Source organism: Branchiostoma floridae, chromosome 17, assembly GCF_000003815.2.
Source record: "Branchiostoma floridae strain S238N-H82 chromosome 17, Bfl_VNyyK, whole genome shotgun sequence".
Classification (NCBI taxonomy): Eukaryota; Metazoa; Chordata; class Leptocardii; order Amphioxiformes; family Branchiostomatidae; genus Branchiostoma; species Branchiostoma floridae.
This window is the reverse complement of record NC_049995.1, coordinates 15,731,176-15,748,441: the sequence shown is the minus strand read 5'-3', so window position 1 is coordinate 15,748,441 and position 17,266 is coordinate 15,731,176. Positions and strand designations below refer to the sequence as shown.

At 41.5% G+C, this 17,266-nt stretch overlaps 2 protein-coding genes across 2 annotated transcripts in view; one reads left to right on the top strand and one right to left on the bottom strand.

Moving 5' to 3' along the window:
- The first annotated feature begins 1,875 nt into the window (after positions 1-1,875).
- Positions 1,876-3,835, top strand: LOC118404373 (epidermal retinol dehydrogenase 2-like). Its single transcript, XM_035803443.1, has 3 exons — positions 1,876-2,311; positions 2,827-2,958; positions 3,608-3,835. The coding sequence occupies exons 1-3, from the start codon at positions 1,985-1,987 to the stop codon at positions 3,833-3,835; spliced, it is 687 nt and encodes a 228-aa protein (XP_035659336.1). The 5' UTR covers positions 1,876-1,984.
- A 10,290-nt stretch (positions 3,836-14,125) lies between these two features.
- Positions 14,126-17,266, bottom strand: part of LOC118404372 (zinc finger protein 704-like) — a gene marked incomplete at its 5' end in the record, with an annotated part of 3,536 nt that continues 395 nt past the window's right edge. Inside the window, 3 exons of the mRNA XM_035803442.1 lie at positions 14,126-14,409; positions 15,148-15,255; positions 15,714-15,963. Of these exons, the coding sequence (XP_035659335.1) occupies positions 14,197-14,409; positions 15,148-15,255; positions 15,714-15,963 (571 nt within the window). The remainder of the gene's footprint in view (positions 14,410-15,147; positions 15,256-15,713; positions 15,964-17,266) is intronic.

The window sequence follows — 17,266 nt, the reverse complement described above, 5'->3', positions numbered from 1 at the left end:
TACACAGTTTGCTCATATGTGATACCTTATTATGTGTATGTAGGTTATATATAGTAAACGTAATAGGAAAACACTGTCATTTTTGTAGTCGAAATGTGGTCATGAAGCTGTACATGTAAATATCACAATGTATGTAAATGTTGTAACAGTTACTTTTAATAAAGAATTGAGAAAAAAAAAACTTTGACAGGGGAGCTCCTCGAAACCTCCTCGGTGCTGGTAGCGTTTCCCTCCCGCCAAGTCCATTGGCTCACGCCGGAGAATAGCACAGGGTGTTTCAATTACTTCACTCCGGATGATATTTAGAAAGGCCGGCTGTACTGATAATCTTACAGAAAAGGTCTTTGCTTAGCAAAACTTTGGGCTCCGAAAAACACAAAGTTACCAGGCTAGGCAGACTTCTTTGGCTGCTAGACAATATCCCAAATAGATCTCGACTGTCAGTCACAATAAAAGATGGTGGATCGATGTACTATCTAAAATGCTGACCGTTTCCAAAATCATGTTCAGTTGCTTAAGTAACTCATGTTTGGCGTATCTCATCATTACAGACTAGATGCCTAACTTTCACCGACGTTGAACCACGATAGCATAGCAATGTACGTTTCGACCAATGAGAGAGAGGCTGCATGTCCTTCAAATATTTGCATGTTTATGTTTATATTCTACATTTCTAAATTTTGACGGAGGAGGTCGGGCTATAGGATTGGTCTATTGTCCAAATGTAAGCATAGACAGAACTTAAGTTCGATCTACACAGGCTGTACAACATGATTTGGATCTACTTGTGCGCAACCTCCCGGCTAAGCCACCACCATACCGAGTTATGTTACCCTCACGTCTTGCGATATTTCCGAAAAAAAAACCCGGCCCTGCAGTACCAAAACAAGCTGCTACATGTGCTAGGAGGCCATTACCCACCTACTCTCCAAGCAGAGGTTGACGGGAAAACCTTTTCCTTATATGCCGTCTTTTTCTGTCAGCTATCCCAGAAAAAGACGGCAGGCAGAAGAGATTACAACCTACTCTCCAATCAGAGGTTAGGCTCCGACAGTTTTTTTAAACATTTGTTTAGTCGTTTTTATCTAGCTGGCTTCCTATTTTGTATTGTATCTTGTATTGTCAAAACCTAGGTTTTTATATTTAGGCCACAGCAGGTAAATTTTATGGATGACATCAGCGCGCGCATTAATTTTCGCCTGATTTCACCAAAAAAAAACAAGATTTTTTTTTTCTTCGGAGATGGTCAACATGACGAGAAAGTACCAAAATGGACAAATATGTTATGTTGTAGGCTAATGGTGGTACTTGTAGAAGTGACACTAGCCAGGTAGCCATGACTGTAGTTATAGAAGTGAAACTAAAAATTAAATTAGATAGTTGTAAAAGTGGCCCCAATATGGAAGCCATGAGTATTGTTGCCATGTTGGTAAGTGATACCAGTCTACCACACGAGTGTCCCCTTTACTACACTAGTACACGTCTTGAATACAGAAATTCTTTTTTTTACGTTTAGTGCGTATATTTGGAAAATTTAGCCATCTTGTTTTTTTTACCCATCTTGTTTTTTTTTCGCCCTATCTCACTATTTTTGCCATCTGCAGAGGATGTCATCCGTAAAATTTACTTGCTGTGGCCTTATAATCATTTGACAATACAAGATGCAATACAAAATAGAAAGCCCGGTAAAAAGGCTAAAAAAAAACCGCCGGAGCCCAACCTCTGCTTTCAGAGTAAATACAATCCACCCATATATTCATGTTGTGTAACAAATACGGAGTTTAGGAAAATAGAATACATTTATCATGTCGTTTGTCTATGAAAGGAGAGACGCCATCTGAATAAAGAACACTGGTGCGAGAATGAAAACGATCGTGTGACCCCGAACGCTGGTGAGAGACCAATGTAACTTTGGTCCATACTTTCCCACGTTGATTCTGTTGGGTAGTAATTTATATCAGTAGTTTTATTCCGTCCAAACGCCATGGCATTGCTGAAGGACATTATCGGCGTGGTTCTGCTTTTCGTGGCGTCGCTAGTCGCCAGGTTGCTAAGCGTAGTTCGGCTGATTTTCCCGCCCGCCAAGAAGTCTGTCTCGGGCGAGATCGCGCTGATCACCGGGGCAGGTAGCGGGCTCGGCCGCGGCATGGCGCTCAGCTTCGCCCGCCTGGGGGCCACCATCGTCGCCTGGGACATCAACGAGGAGGCGAACGAGGCGACTGTGCAGATGATCCGGCAGGAAGGAGGGAAGGCGTTCGGCTTTGTGTGCGACTGTAGCAAGAGGGACGACATCTACAGGGTCGCGCAGAAGGTCAGTGACCGAGCGGGCATTGACTCCTAGATGACCCCAAATTTCCAAGCAGATGTTGGTGTAGAAAATCTTGACCCAACTTTACCCAGAGGTTTTGTTAGAATCGTTATTTATTCATAAGAAGCTCAAATTGGCCTGCAGCACACTTTTCATTGAGGCCATGAAAGAGGTAAGGGTCTGAGATAATATAATCAACATATAACAACGTTATCATTAATGTTACATGTACAAATGATTGAGATTACATTAAGTCCTAATAAATCTATCAACATATGTTAGAAAATGATGCCAATCCCAATATCTGCTTGGACATATTCCATACTATAGAATACCGCATGGCGTATTCTGTATCACCCAACATAATATTACCACCAATCAAAATTGGGAAGATTTGGTGTCCTTGAACAAAAATCATAAGAACATCAATTCTAATGACCGAGTCCTGTATTCAAATCATTTGAAGGAAGCCTGTGTAATACAACATCAAAGTCCATGTAATATTGATTGATTGACAGGTGAAGAGCAGCGTGGGTCACGTGACCATCCTGATCAACAACGCTGGGATCGTGACGGGCCGGAAGTTTCTGGACTGCCCTGATGACCTCATCCAGAAAACCATGGACATCAACACCAACGCGCACTTCTGGGTGAGAAGTAGTCAGATGTGTGACACAAACTCTTCTGTTCTGGGCTGTAGTTGGCCCCGCAGATGTTGGGTGGGCTGCTATAAGCGAGATTTAATCAGGCTAGGTAAGAAGTAGCCTCCTTCCCAGACTTTGTACAGGGATGGCTTCTATGTTATTGGGGTGGGGGAGCTGGTTGGATAGTTGCTGTGGAAAGTTTGAGGTTGGGTAAAGAAGGTCCTCTTCCTTATAGATGTTTTTAGGTTACTTTACAGAAGTGAAATTTATTGTTTTTGCTCTGCCTTTTCTTCTTCTTTTCCACCAAACAAATGTAGTCAACAACCTGGACCAGACAGCTGTCAGAATGGTTACTGCTAAAGTAGCAGACACACAACCTAAGCACCTGCTACAGATTTGAACCAAGAACCTTTCAGCCCAATCTAGACATGTTTTTTCCTACACCAATGACTTCTGCACGCAGATGTCAGTACTACAGACCTGTCAGGGGACATTTTGCTGACGTTTGGACAACAAAATTCCCATCTAGACACAGAAAAAACTGTCGGCTTCGCAGATGTCTGTAAAAACTGTGTCTAGATCGGGGCTTAGATTCAAGTGAAGGACTCTTAAACCTAAAGGCTACCTTATGTCATGTCATATGTTCTCCCCACAGACCACGAAAGCATTTCTCCCTCACATGGTGGAACAGAACCACGGACACCTGGTCAGCATCGCGTCCGCAGCTGGGCTCGCTGGAACAGCCGGGCTGGCCGACTACTGCACCAGCAAGTTTGGCGCTGTCGGGTTCGCGGACTCTATCAGGGTAAGGCTTTGTTTGTTTGTTTATTTGTTTGTTTATTTTGTCTGCCGCTGGGTTAGCTGGAACAGCCGGGCTGGCTGACTACTGCACCAGCAAGTTCGGTGCTGTCGGGTTTGCTGACTCTATCAGGGTAAGGCTTTGTTTGTTTGTTTGTTTGTTTATTTTGTCTGCCGCTGGGTTGCTGGAACTACAGGGCTGGCTGACTACTGCACCAGCAAGTTCGGTGCTGTCGGGTTTGCTGACTCTATCAGGGTAAGGCTTGTACTAGCAATACATGTAGCGTAAAATATTAAAGGGTAGGGTAAACATCCAACAATATGATGCACCAAATAGCGGTTACTCAAGCAATACACAACTCATTTGCATCAAACTTACCTTGGCTTTGGCTTACTTTTGTTTCCTTTCAAATTTTGGACTATCTAAAATTCGTCTTCACCTCCTTTACTCATCAATTCATAGTTTAACAAGACCTGAATGTCACTTCAAGGTGTTACCCGAAGGCCACTCCAAGGTTACGGGTTACTGTAACAGCATCACTTCGCCCTGAGTCGGAAACATCATGATTGAGGCCAGCTCAACTACCCACTTAGAGTGGAGACTAACTGATCTAATAGGAGAAACAGTCTCGGGTAGTGGTGCGTACCTAAAGCCCGGACTTGGAATTGGACCTAAAAACGTTTAGGTCCAAGTCCAAAAAAACCTAAATGTCCGGAGCCAAGTCCGGACTTGCAAAAAGCAATCTGTCACTTATATTCCCTTTTTTTGTTCTAAACCGTCTTAAACCTTCCATAGACAGTGAAATTTGTACTGGAAAAAGACAAAAAACAGTTCGTGTTTACATTGGCTGTCTATCATTTGCATGTATTTTTCACATTCCATTTCAATTCATGCTAACATGCAATTTTATATGCTCCATCCCCCCATCCCCCTCAAAAAAAATTCATATAATATGCGGTGATGGGTTCTGGTCCGGACTTTAAGTCCAGACCTGAACCTGAACTGCTGGACTTGAACCTGAAATTGAGTTTAGGTACGCACCACTAGTCTCGGGTTATCGAACAGAACGGTTTTTGATCCTCTCAACACTGAGAAGGACCCCTGCCCTTTTCAGTTCAACAGTATGATGCAAGTGAGTAGTTTTTGAGATTCTCCACACCTAAATCCAGTTTCTAACTTTTGGACTGTTTCCCCCCAGCAAGAGCTGCGTGTCCAAAAGCTGAGCGGAATCCATGTGACCTGTGTGTGCCCCACCTTCATCAACACGGGCATGTTCACTGGGGCTAAGGTCAAGTAAGTTAGGGAGTTTATGTTTCTGTGTGTGTTTGTGTGTATGTGTGTGTTTCTGTATATGTTTCTCTGTAAGTATGTGTGACAGTGTTTGTGTGTGTGGGTAACATACATGTATATGTGTGTGTGTGTTTCTTTAGATGTGTGTGTGGGGGGGGGGGGAAAGAGTTTGTGTGTGTATGTCACACTGTGTGTATGTCTGTGTGTGCGTGCGTATGTGAGAGAGAGAGAGAGTTTGTGTGCATCAGAGAGTCTGTGTGTGTGTGTGTCTGAGAGACAGAGAGTGTTTCTGTGTAATTCGTAATAAGCACAATTAAGTCTTGCCATACAACTTATGTTGATGGCATTGCTGCCCCTACGGCCGGTGAGGCTATGGGACCGGTGAGGTGATACAACTTCTCAGTGCTCTCAGTCTGCTGCCTCTTATTGCGTTATTTGTTCGATGCCATAGGGAAGTGGAGACCATGGAGCCAGACTGGGTGGTTCAGCAGATCGTGGATGCTGTACGGAGAAACCAGTTCTGGGTGGTGCTTCCCTGGAAGATCGCCGCTGCCAGCGCCATACAGGGGTAGGTCGCTTCTTTGAACATAGATTTTTTTCTATTTGCTTTTGGAGATACAAGGACAATGTAGCACTGCACTCAGTTCAGACAGAAGGGAAAGGTAGACTTTTCTTTTACCTCCCCGACCGAAGTCAGGTACCCATTTTACACCTGGGTGAAGTGAGGAAGGTCGTGTTAGTTATAGATTCTGAGTCAAACGCTCTAGGCTACCAGTTACACCACACACAATACACAATCATCACTTTTGTTTCCATTATAGTTCTCAAACATCTTAAAGCTGCATTATGTAAAATTTTGGCTCCAAATCGTCATTGTGAAATTGCTTGTGGTTAGCATAAAAATGGATGAAAATCACGATTTTCAACGTTGGCTAGGCTCTATTGCACTGGGAAAGGGGAGTTTGCTGGGGAAGGGAGTTTTCTTTTTGCTTTCCCGGCGCAAGAGAATCTAGCCAACATTGAACATCCCTCCCAAATAAAAAAACAGCCCCGTTCGAAGGCTGCAACTGAGGCTATGGATCGCACACATTTCGATCTTGGGAGTGCTAAATGATAGCAAACATGGTTGACTTTGCTGCGCATGAAAAGCTCCAGCTTGACAACAACTTGAACAAGGGTGTATGATTTCAGCCTGGTGCCATTGGCGCTGAGCGACGCTGCTGCGGACTTCATCGAACAACACCAGTCCATGGACCACTGGGTGGGAAGGCAGGGCGACAAGAAGGACAAGTAGCATGGAGGTCAGGCGTTTCGCCAGCAAAGTTGAACATAAGGGACCCCTATGCTGTTATTTGTGCCCCCTATGCTGTGATTTGTATAATTAATGCTGTGATTTGTATCCCCTACACTCTGATTATCAAAAAAGAAAGGGTAATGTACCCTAGAAGAGGGAAAACAGTTACCTTTGTATGAAAGTTTGTAATGGAGGTACAAGCGAGTGAAGTGCCGCATTTGCAGTTGCGGTTGGAATAGCAAACTAGTGCTTTACAAAATTATATTTTGGCCAGATTGTAAACTTCAAATAATAACTTTATGATAAAGTACATTCCTTCAATGATGGTACTCTTGTATGTAAGTTGTTATGTTTGGTCAAAACTTGCTGTCATGGAAGCTAGGTGCAGTACTCCCTTTGACCAATAGGTGGCACTAGTAGCAAAGCCCATGGCTCTTCATTTGAAAAAATGACAAAAGTGCATGTAACTAAACACTTGTTCTTGTGCCAGAGCTAGAGAATACCTTTGCAAACAGTGCATAACCATTACGATTACATACTGTTGGAATATACTAGTATTACAATATTTGCTGTCATTTGTATTTGATAATGTTTTCTTCCAAGTTTTGGTGCCAGATTATGAACTGTCGGCAGGAATCTAGAGCTGAAAGTATGAATTTTTATGGCTGGGTGTTCAAAAACATCAAAGAAGTGTACATTTTATGCAAATGTCAATGTTCAATGAATAATACTATCACTAGTATGGTTGAATGGAATGGTTTCATCAGTGATATATAAGCAGTTTGAAAATTGCAGAGCAGTTTTCCTCCACTATAGATCATTCCCAATACATGGACATGTTATTGTCTCTAAAGATTCTCAATAACTTAAAACAGATTTGTGTATAAAATCTATTTTGAAAATGATAATATATCACAGTAAGTTTGACATGCTTATATGTTTGAATGACTTGATATTGAATATAGACAATGAGATGTCTACTGTTGTGTTGTCTCTGAATATAATTTCAGCATCTTACTTAAGTACTGTAAATGCATTTAAGTTCGCGGGTATTTAATTTCGCGGTAGCGGAAAAGGGACCTTTCGCGGTGGATTTAAGTTCGCGATAACACCATAGACTGCAATATAGAAAAATGTTCGCGGTGGTTTTAAATTCGCGGTAAAGTGGTCACCGCGAAAACCGCGAACATTAATCCACCGCGAACATTTCTGCATTTACAGTCACCTATGTCAGCCACATGCACATTCTTCTTCGTCGTGTCATCACTACACTACACATGCTGTCAGTTCAGTTCAGTTCATCCTCGTATGAGGTGCCATTAACAATGTCTGACCATGCATCTCTATCTAGCATGATGGCTAGTAGGTTGTAGTCCTTTAACCCAACCTCCTCCTCCAAAACTTTCTTAAGTGTCAGGTTCGGTCGTCCCCTTTTTCTCTTTGCATCAGGTTCCCAGAGGAGAACTTTGGAGGCCATCTCCTCATGACGTGCTACATGGCCAGCAAGGGCCAGTCTTCTTTTCTGAATAGTTCTAGACTTACCTTAGACCTTAGTTCCTCCCGCAACACTGTTGCATTGGTCGACTCGTCGAGCATATCTTCTCCAAAGCGTGCGGTCTTGCGCTGCTACTGCCATGCTCTCCATACTGTTTAAACCCATTTTTCTTCCATCATTCAAGATTGTCCGTCTTAGTGTAGTTTTAGGCCTGCCCCTGGGGCGGGTGCCCTTAGGAGCCCATGACATAGCTGTTTTTGTTGTTCTTTTGTCGGATAGACGCCATACATGTCCAACAAATCTCAATCTTCTTCTTCTGACTGTCTCACTGGCTAGAGGCACCTTAGCTCTTTGCATGAGCTCTTCATTTGTGACGTGGTCACGCCAGGAGATGCCTAGGATTGTCCTAAGGCATTTACGTTGGAAAGTGTCTAGTGAATGCGTTACCTCTGCAGTGCATTTCCACGATTCACATGCATATGTGGCTATTGGCATCACAATAGTCTGGAATAACTTTAACTTTAACGGTACACTGATTTGCTTAGATAGCCAGAATTTTCTCAAATATTGCCACATACCAGTAGCTTTGCCAAGCCTAGATTTGACGTCTTCTTCTGTGCCACCAAACATAGTAATAATGCTGCCTAAGTAAGTGGAATTTGTCGACATACTGGATTACTTCATTTCAAGCACGATTGTGCTGCATATGGATGTTGTCATGCTTTGGTTTTTCTCCACTTACTCTGAGTCCAATTTTCGCCCCTGTGGTAGAGAGTCTTTCTGTGAAACCTTGCAGATTCTCACAACTGTTGGCCAAAGCAGCTAAATCATCTGCGAAGTCGAGATCACTCAGTGACCCGTCACCAAAAGCTATGCCATCTCCGACTTGTTTGGTCTTCTTCATAAGGAAGTCAATGACAATAACAAATAGAAAGGGGGATAAAATACATCCTTGTTTCACTCCTGTTGCGAATAGTTCTAGAGATCGGGGGAAGTCCATTGTACAGTTTTATGTTTCCGATGCGACTCTGCCAGGGTACATTCAGAGCGTAACGAAGCAGACGGGTGTAGTGACAATCCAGTTTCTTGGACAGAGACTTAGTTAGTGTCCATGAGTCTGAACCATAAAGCAAAATAGCCTCTACACATGCTTTAAATACTTTCAGCACATACTTTTGTGGTGTTTTGAATGGGGCACATGCTGTCTGTGGCATATATATGGGCTATTCTTTTCCTCCAGGGTATCTTGTTAGTAGTAGTACCCAGTGTTTGATTATACTGCTGCTGGGTTCCCTGTCACAGGGGCAGGCAGCAGTCGGATAGTCTTCACACGCACTTCCATGCGGCTCTGTCCAGCGGGTTCACCCTAGTTAAACCACACATTTTGATGTCTCACCAAACACACTCCATCCAGGTTTTCCTTGGTCTACCACAACCTCTGTTGCCAAACAATTTCAATTTGTTAATCTCAAGAAGTATTATTTGAACTGTCTTTCTCTCTCCCTTGCAGTAGAAGTAAATAATTGGTTCCTGACGTATGTTTGCTTTGACCTTACTCCATTCTGCGCTTGTGAGATAAATTGGGCCTATCCTTTTCTTCCCACGTGTCTGGTTCTATACCACCTTTATTGTTATTCAGTGTTCTACAACAGCAGTTAGTGCAACGCCCTCTGCTGTAGTAGCTTGCAGAGACGTGTGGCCCAAAGGCTACAGAAATAGAGATGGGCACCAACCCTAAGCATCTGTTACAGATGCAAGGACAACTTTAACTTCAAACCACACTTTGTATCTAGCCCCCATATTGCGACCTATCTTAGCTCTACTGTATAGATTATGAACTGGAGCAATGTCAACTAGAACACTCAAGAAAAACAAGCACTTTCTATACAGAACATTGTTTATTCAACTAGAAAAGGTTGTTGACAATGTCGACGTCAAAACGTCACTGGTACACAAGATACACGATCATACAACAAACGTGTTTGCGTGGTTTACAAGTTTCATGTACAGTTGATTCATCCCCAGTAGTCTAAGATAAATGCTGTAAATGCTGCTCAAAGTGAGAATATGAACCAGGGCTGTTTCCATGACAAGTCCCTTTGTCCCAGATGGTTACTGTAAATGTATTTAAGTTTGCTGGGATTTAATTTCGCGTTAGCGGGCAAAAGGACTGTTTGCAGTGATTTAAAGTTGGCGGCAGTGCCATGCACTGTAGTCTCTTACTGCCATAGAAAAATGTTTGTGGCGGTTTAAAGTTTGCGGTAAATTTACAACACAAAAACTGCAAACATAAAACCACCTGTACAATTTATGCATTTACAGTATTTGCCCATGGAGAATGTTAACAAAATTCCATGACATGGAACTGAATGAAAATATATTTCCGTGATCCTACAATCATGGCAGATGTAACAGTGAAAATTAACATTTTGGGCACCCAAACAATGAGTGTGATGGACAAATTTTCACCCCATCTGTTAAAAAAATCTGAAACTTTATGAAATAAAATTGGTGAAAATATATTTTTGCAAATCTTATAACAACAGATTTAACAATGAAAATTAAGAACATGGGCTCATAAACAATGAGTGCAGGATGGATAAAAATTAAAAGCTGGAAACAGCCCTGGTATAATTAGCTGGAATACAGTTATCAACTAGTTAACTAGTTACAGTCATATCTAGTTCATTAACTGTTGATTGATAAACCCTTAACAGAGAGTGGACCAGTATAAACTAAGTTGGCCTGTCCACCCCTCTGGTATGCGCACCATGGTATGTTCCTGATTACTGTTGCCGGGAGACTGTTCTCTAGTTGCCGGGAGACTGTTCTATCGTTGCCGGGAGACTGTTGTTCTATCTGTTGTGTTCTTTCACAAAATCCAGTGCATAGTTCACAATCATATAAATCAGAAAAAAATTATATTTAGTAAAGTCATTTTATGACTTTTGACAATACAACAAGAAATGGTTTCGAACAAAACAAACCCTTAACATTGCTTAATCTTAGATCAAGAAGCTTTATAAAAGTTCCTTGCTTAGATGTTATAGATCTGAAATAAGTTGATATTGACAAATGATGATGTGCTATGTTCAAGTGCAACAAGGAAGCTGATTGGTTCAGACCATTAGACCAATAAGCATGCCTTATTCTAAACATGAGCCTTCTGATTGGTTGAGCTGTTGCTATGGTGATGCCACAATATCTACTGTCAGTCAGTTTTGATAACAGTGACTCATTTTGAAAACTTTTCAAACAATGCGTTACGGCATTAGTTTGTTGGGCAACCATTGTTGTTTGTACAGCCAAAGGAATACACGACAACAATAAACGATAAACAACAATGCCTTATCGTCAACTTAAAGACCATGAATGCTGGACTTGAACAACACACATCATTTTGTTCTAGATGCTAACTTAAAGTCTTCTGTATCAAAGCAAAGTAATCACTGACATAGTGTAGCCTAAGTGATAACTATTTTTGCTATACAAAATGCAACTTGGAAAACATATAAGAGAAAGGAATATATCTGTGGCCTAAATTTCTTACCATTAGCCATTTACTGAAACTATGTATCCATGTAAACCAGAATGAGAGACAAGCAACTTTTTTAACCCTCTGCAGACTAAGGTAGCCTTTTTACATCAGTTCTTTGATGATTACGGGCTTTGCCAGTTGAGAAAGGGTTAACACAAGTGTGTGAATCTGTGTTTTTTTTCTCTTCAGTCTGGTAAAAAAACTTGTCAGAATGTCCACAAGTATGTAAACGTTAACATAATACAACTGTTTGCATCTTGCCTTTGCTATGTCGATGTTGCAAAAACTATTTTCCTGATTGACCTATGATTAATGCTGAGTAAGTGAGTTCTGTTCTGGTTTTCTGGTTCTGTGAAAAGTAAGTATTGAAAGTGGTAAAATTGTGGAAGTTGTGCCCAAATGTTAGTGGTTCGACGCTTAACCTCACAGTCAATGTTTCTTAAGCCCTGCTAACGACGTCTTTTGATTTTCAACAAACGGAGAGAAAAGAATTTGCTGTATTTGTGACAGTGTATGCTATAGGTTAGAGATTACACTGGAGATCCCGATCGTAGTTTGTAAACTTAATGATATCCTCTTGATAGACAAAACTTCGAAATTCAACTTATGTCACTTAGACAGCCTTGTAATATATACCTTGTAAGATATGCCAAATAGCGGTTACTCAAGCAACTGGATATGATTTTGGAAATGGTCAGACATTTTAGGTAGAATCCACTACTTTTATCTTTTGTTAGTGACACTGGGCATATCTGTTACAGAGCAGGTTTTATATCCAAACTATAAATTGATACGCAAAGGAGGTGAACAAATTTTAGTCTTATGATCAATGGATTGACATGAAATTTAGGATTTATAAAAGGGTAACTAACCTAAAACTCTACTTGCTTTCTTATTGGAATTTCTGTCTACAGAAACTCCGATCGGGATCTCTACTGGCCATGGTAAAATCAGTGAATCGGCCAGTTCGTAATCTCTACCTTAACTTATATACATGCTTTCTTTTCCCGTACATTCTCAACACAATTGTTATAAACTCCTAAGGCATTGGAAATACACACGTTATCGAGGTAGAATCATCTTACACCAAATCACTTAGTCATCTGTGCAGGGCTGACTTCTCTTTGGCCAAAGTTTCACAATTCTTTTTTGTCTCGCTTACTTACGAAAATATCAACACTTTCAACTCGAAAATACATCATTCTCCGTTCTCCACAATTCTTCCCTTTCGTCCGCGTTTTCCAAACACCGCTCAAAAATATACGCAACCGTTTTGGTTGTTCGAACTCGTACTTTCATATACACACGCTGTACAACAACTTTATACACTTTTCTCATCTTAAGACAAAAAGATTAAGACTCTTCCATACTTCTAACTTTTGTCTAACTTTTCAAAAGCTGACAAAATTACCATTTTGCAGAAAACCAGCCTTAAACATAGTACGACTCATAGAGCTGCTACCAAAAATATCAGAAAGTTAGTTTCTTTTTTTTTTTTACCAACGTTTTTTATGTACTGTGTTTTACCATTTTTGAATGGCATTTATAGTGTCTATGTCAAAACAAAGGATATGAAACCAAACGTGAATATTGCTGTAGTTCTACCAGTATTTCATACTTGTAATTAAAATCATTAAGCTTAATTAAGATTGGTATACATTCTGTAAGGTATTGGATGACAGGAAGAGACTGAGCTCATACGAGGAGTAAGATATATACAAGCATCACTTTTCTCTATGAGATCATTCTCAGGATGTTTCAAGTTCCACTGTTGCAAACACCTTCAAGAATGCTCTCAAAAATACAACATCTTAATTATCTTGTCTTATCTTAGCTTGTTCTTCTGTGAAACAGCTGACAGTAACTCAACCTTCTCCTAACCCGTAACTAGCCTGCTTCTATTATAAAGCCTCGTCTTTTCCAGAGACATTTTTCTTCCTTCCAGGAAATTCTATACGGCCTACGGTACTATTCGTAACATCCATAAACTATCACCACCAATTACATGTTACCCTCACAGACTGTGATCACCATCGTGTTCAAGTTTGGCCACACCTGTAAGATCACGCAGTTCTCAGATTTTCTTGTAAGAAATATATCGTGTGTCACTCTTTTTTTGCAATAAACATGGCAGAAAATGTTCACTATCATAGAGATAGTTTGTTCAAGTGTTGTTTAATTTTGTCTGGTAAATTGACAAGGGAGTGCGAAACACTTTTCTGTTTTCAAATCCTGAAAAAGTTGTTGTATCGTACAGCTGCCTTTAAATTGGCAAAAACTTTTGTGTCTTTCTCTCCTTTCTTCTTCCCTTCCAAATACAAATTATTTCTTTTCACATTGAAAAATCTGAGGGACAGTGCTTGACAAACTGCGGCCTTTTTACAACAGTGAACTCACAGTCTTAAATTTGCAGTCCTACAAAATTCTTTCTAATGCTGCATCAGGAAGACAATAAAAAGTCTCTCTCTTGTTCCCTCAAACATTTTGTACAAAACTATTTACAAAGAGCGTAGTACACGTAACTGCCTTTTTTTCTCAAAAAACTATATCACAGTTCTAGTATAAGCTGACTCACGGTTTGGGCTGCTCATGCACCGCGCGATGCATTCTGGGTAATAGGTCAAAGTTTCTTTGACCTGGAGCATAGCTTGGTGCATTGTGGGTAACATTTCAGAGTTGAAGGCCTTCACCTTTGACCCGGGGCATGGCATGATGCATTGTGGGTAATAGGACAAAGTTAAACGCCTTCAACTTTGACCCGGGCATGCACAGTCCAAACCGTGAGCTGGCCTATTACTCAGGGCTAAGGAACTCTGACTTTTTAGCTGCTAGTCCAAGAAGCGCGAACAAGCCTTCTTCCATCGGCACTGGGTGCACCAGAGGTCGCGGTTCTCCATCCCGTAGACCTTGCGGCACTTCTTGCCCTCGCTGCGGATCTTGCGCGGGAACGGAACGCTGCCGGCCGTCTTCGGGGACATGGCCTGGTGCTGCTGCTGCCGGGCCGACGCGCTGTTGGAGCGCTGACGGAATGGCGGAGAAATCTGCAGGATGGAAAGGAGAGAAGAAATGAACATTAGCTGAATGCAAACACTCACACACACACACACACACACACACAATCATACATGCACAACAAGGAGCAAGAAATGAACATTTGTAGAAGAATGGATAAAGCAAGCTGACTCCCATGCAAACACAAACAAACACAGAGTCACACACACACAGATGCACAGTTGGAGCGCTGACGGAATGGCGGAGAAATCTGCGGGACAGGAAAGGGACGAGAAATTAACACTTGTAGAAGAATGGATAAGGCAAAGTTTAAACACACTAGCATGCAAACACACATACACACATAAACATAGAGTCACACACACAGATGCACTGTTGGAGCGCTGACGGAATGGCGGAGAAATCTGTGGGATGGAAAAGGAGCAAGAATTTAACAATTGTGTAGAAGAACGGATAAAGCAAACAGTCACACACAGACTTATACGCATAAAGACACACAGACACACACAGACACACACACACACACACACAGACACACACACACACACATACACACACACACACAAACACACACACACACACACACACACACACACACACACACACACACAATGTCCATACTTACCGGAGTAGGCGCCATGGGCAGTACAGGAGTTACTCTGCTGCCATCCACACACGGACACACACAGACAGACATGCACACACACACACAGACACACACACACACACACACAGACAGATGCTCACACTGACAGAAGACTACTTACGGGAGTAGGAGCCATGGGCAGTACAGGAGAGCTGGGGAGGGAGTTACTCTGCTGCCAGGCGAAGGCGCTTGCCGGAGGGACTGGAATGGTCATCGGAGCAGCTGCACCCTGGGGGGACAGGAACGCAGAGAATTGTAAATAAAATCATTAAAACTTTTTATAGCAAAACACAAGGTATATGTATGTTAAATATAATAAACTTCAACTGTTCAGTCTTGTCAATCTGAAAATTTTATACAAAATGGCAATGCAAACTTCTAGTCAAATCTTTCATAAGGTACTGAAACAGTAAATTTTACTTCTCAGTTGAAAATGACCCTCTTTATAGTGATAACTTATATTTCTTCTTCTCATAATGGGAGTAAAGTGTATTTTGACTTTTTGCAACTGACTGTCTGAAGTTCAAAGGAAACAATTCCTATTATAAATAAAGCAACACCACCACAATAATGTATAATTATTATGAGAGCCAAATTTGGAAGAGCAAATTTGTTTTTCTAAGAATTCTTTAAACAAATGAAGAAAATAAAATTTCAAACATATTTATGCTTGTATGGTTCATGTACCTGTGAAGTAATAACGGCCTGTACCACTTTTCCGGTGGGGGGGAGCTGGAAGTACATGTGGTCCTCGTGGGGGGGTCGAGCCATCTCCACCTGGTGTACGGGGGGTGGGGAGAGCTGACGGAGGGGTGGGGACGCCGCGCACATGTTGGCGAAAGTGTCCGCGACCGTGTCGACCGAGACCTCGATCTCGGTGTAATAGAACTCTTCTTCATGGTCACTGCAGTCTCCATCCTCACCCTCATCTTTGGGCCTGTTTCCAAAATAAATTAAAAAAAACAAAATTAGCTATAAACTAGAAAGGTGACATTTGCAAGCAAATACGTCATGTTTCCCTTCACATGTTGTAGTCTGACTTATGTTAACGGGAGGTGCCCCAACACGGTACGCTTTTTCTTGCGCTCAAACTCATGGCGCTCCATCGCTAGTTGCCTGAGAGTGGTCAAATTTTGATGACTGAATTTTTTACACATAGATTTGAACAACATACTTGAATAAGAAATGCATTCATGTGGTTCATGAACCTTTCGCGCTGCATGTTACAAGCGGCAAACACTGTGAGACAATTTCGTGTATGTAACCTTCCAATTTTGTGCTACGCTGGACAGTGTGCCTAACTCGGTACGCTTTTTTTACATTTTGCTCTCTTCAGAAGTAAGTGGTGAATTTAAGTACACAGAAAAAATTAATAATGTGATATTTTAGCTTACTTTTGACAGTAAAATCGTGACTGTATGTACTTCTTGTCTCACACGAGGAAGGCTGTACCTAGAACAATCCAGCTCATGTTTTACGGGCAATGGGCTGAATGCACTGATTGTGAATGCCCGACTAAACAAAACATTACGAAAAAAAGACACCGCTAACATCAACAAAACTCGGTCTGATTATATGAAAATATCATCTACATCTCTCTATCAAGTCTTATTTTCATAGACATCACGAATCATTTGTTACAGTCAAATAAATCTTTGGAGCGTACTCTAGTCTGTCACCTTCACGGCCACACTCCCTTGGGAGTACAATGGCAGCAATGTTTATGTCGCTTCCTTTTGGTTGCTTTTCTACTCAACAGACATTTGAAGACTCATATTCATAGTGTTTAATGGAGCTTTATTTATGTGTATCATGGCAGTTGTGTGACTGCTTGAAAGAGTTCGTATAGTTAGCGACACGAGCCGCCAATACGCAGAGGCCGGTGACCGCAGTGATTCAGCACTGTCAACATTACTGTTAGAATTCTGTTTTTTTTAAAACATAAAGTAAATATGTTGAAGTATACTTGGAATGCAAATTAAAGTTGTGTGCATGGACTTGGTTTATTTACCTTTGTAATCAGCATAGTCAGTGGCAACAAACACGGTGTACTTATGGATAATAAGATCAGCAAAAAATCCGTTCCGTCTTACGACGGGGACCGTCTTAGGGCGGCCCCCGTTATGTTTTTTTTTCCTCCAACACATTTTATATTTAGTGACATCAACCCCTTAGCTCTGTGCTATCATGCCATTTGCTACATTATGTAACCGTTCACCACAATGTGTCTGCTACTTTAC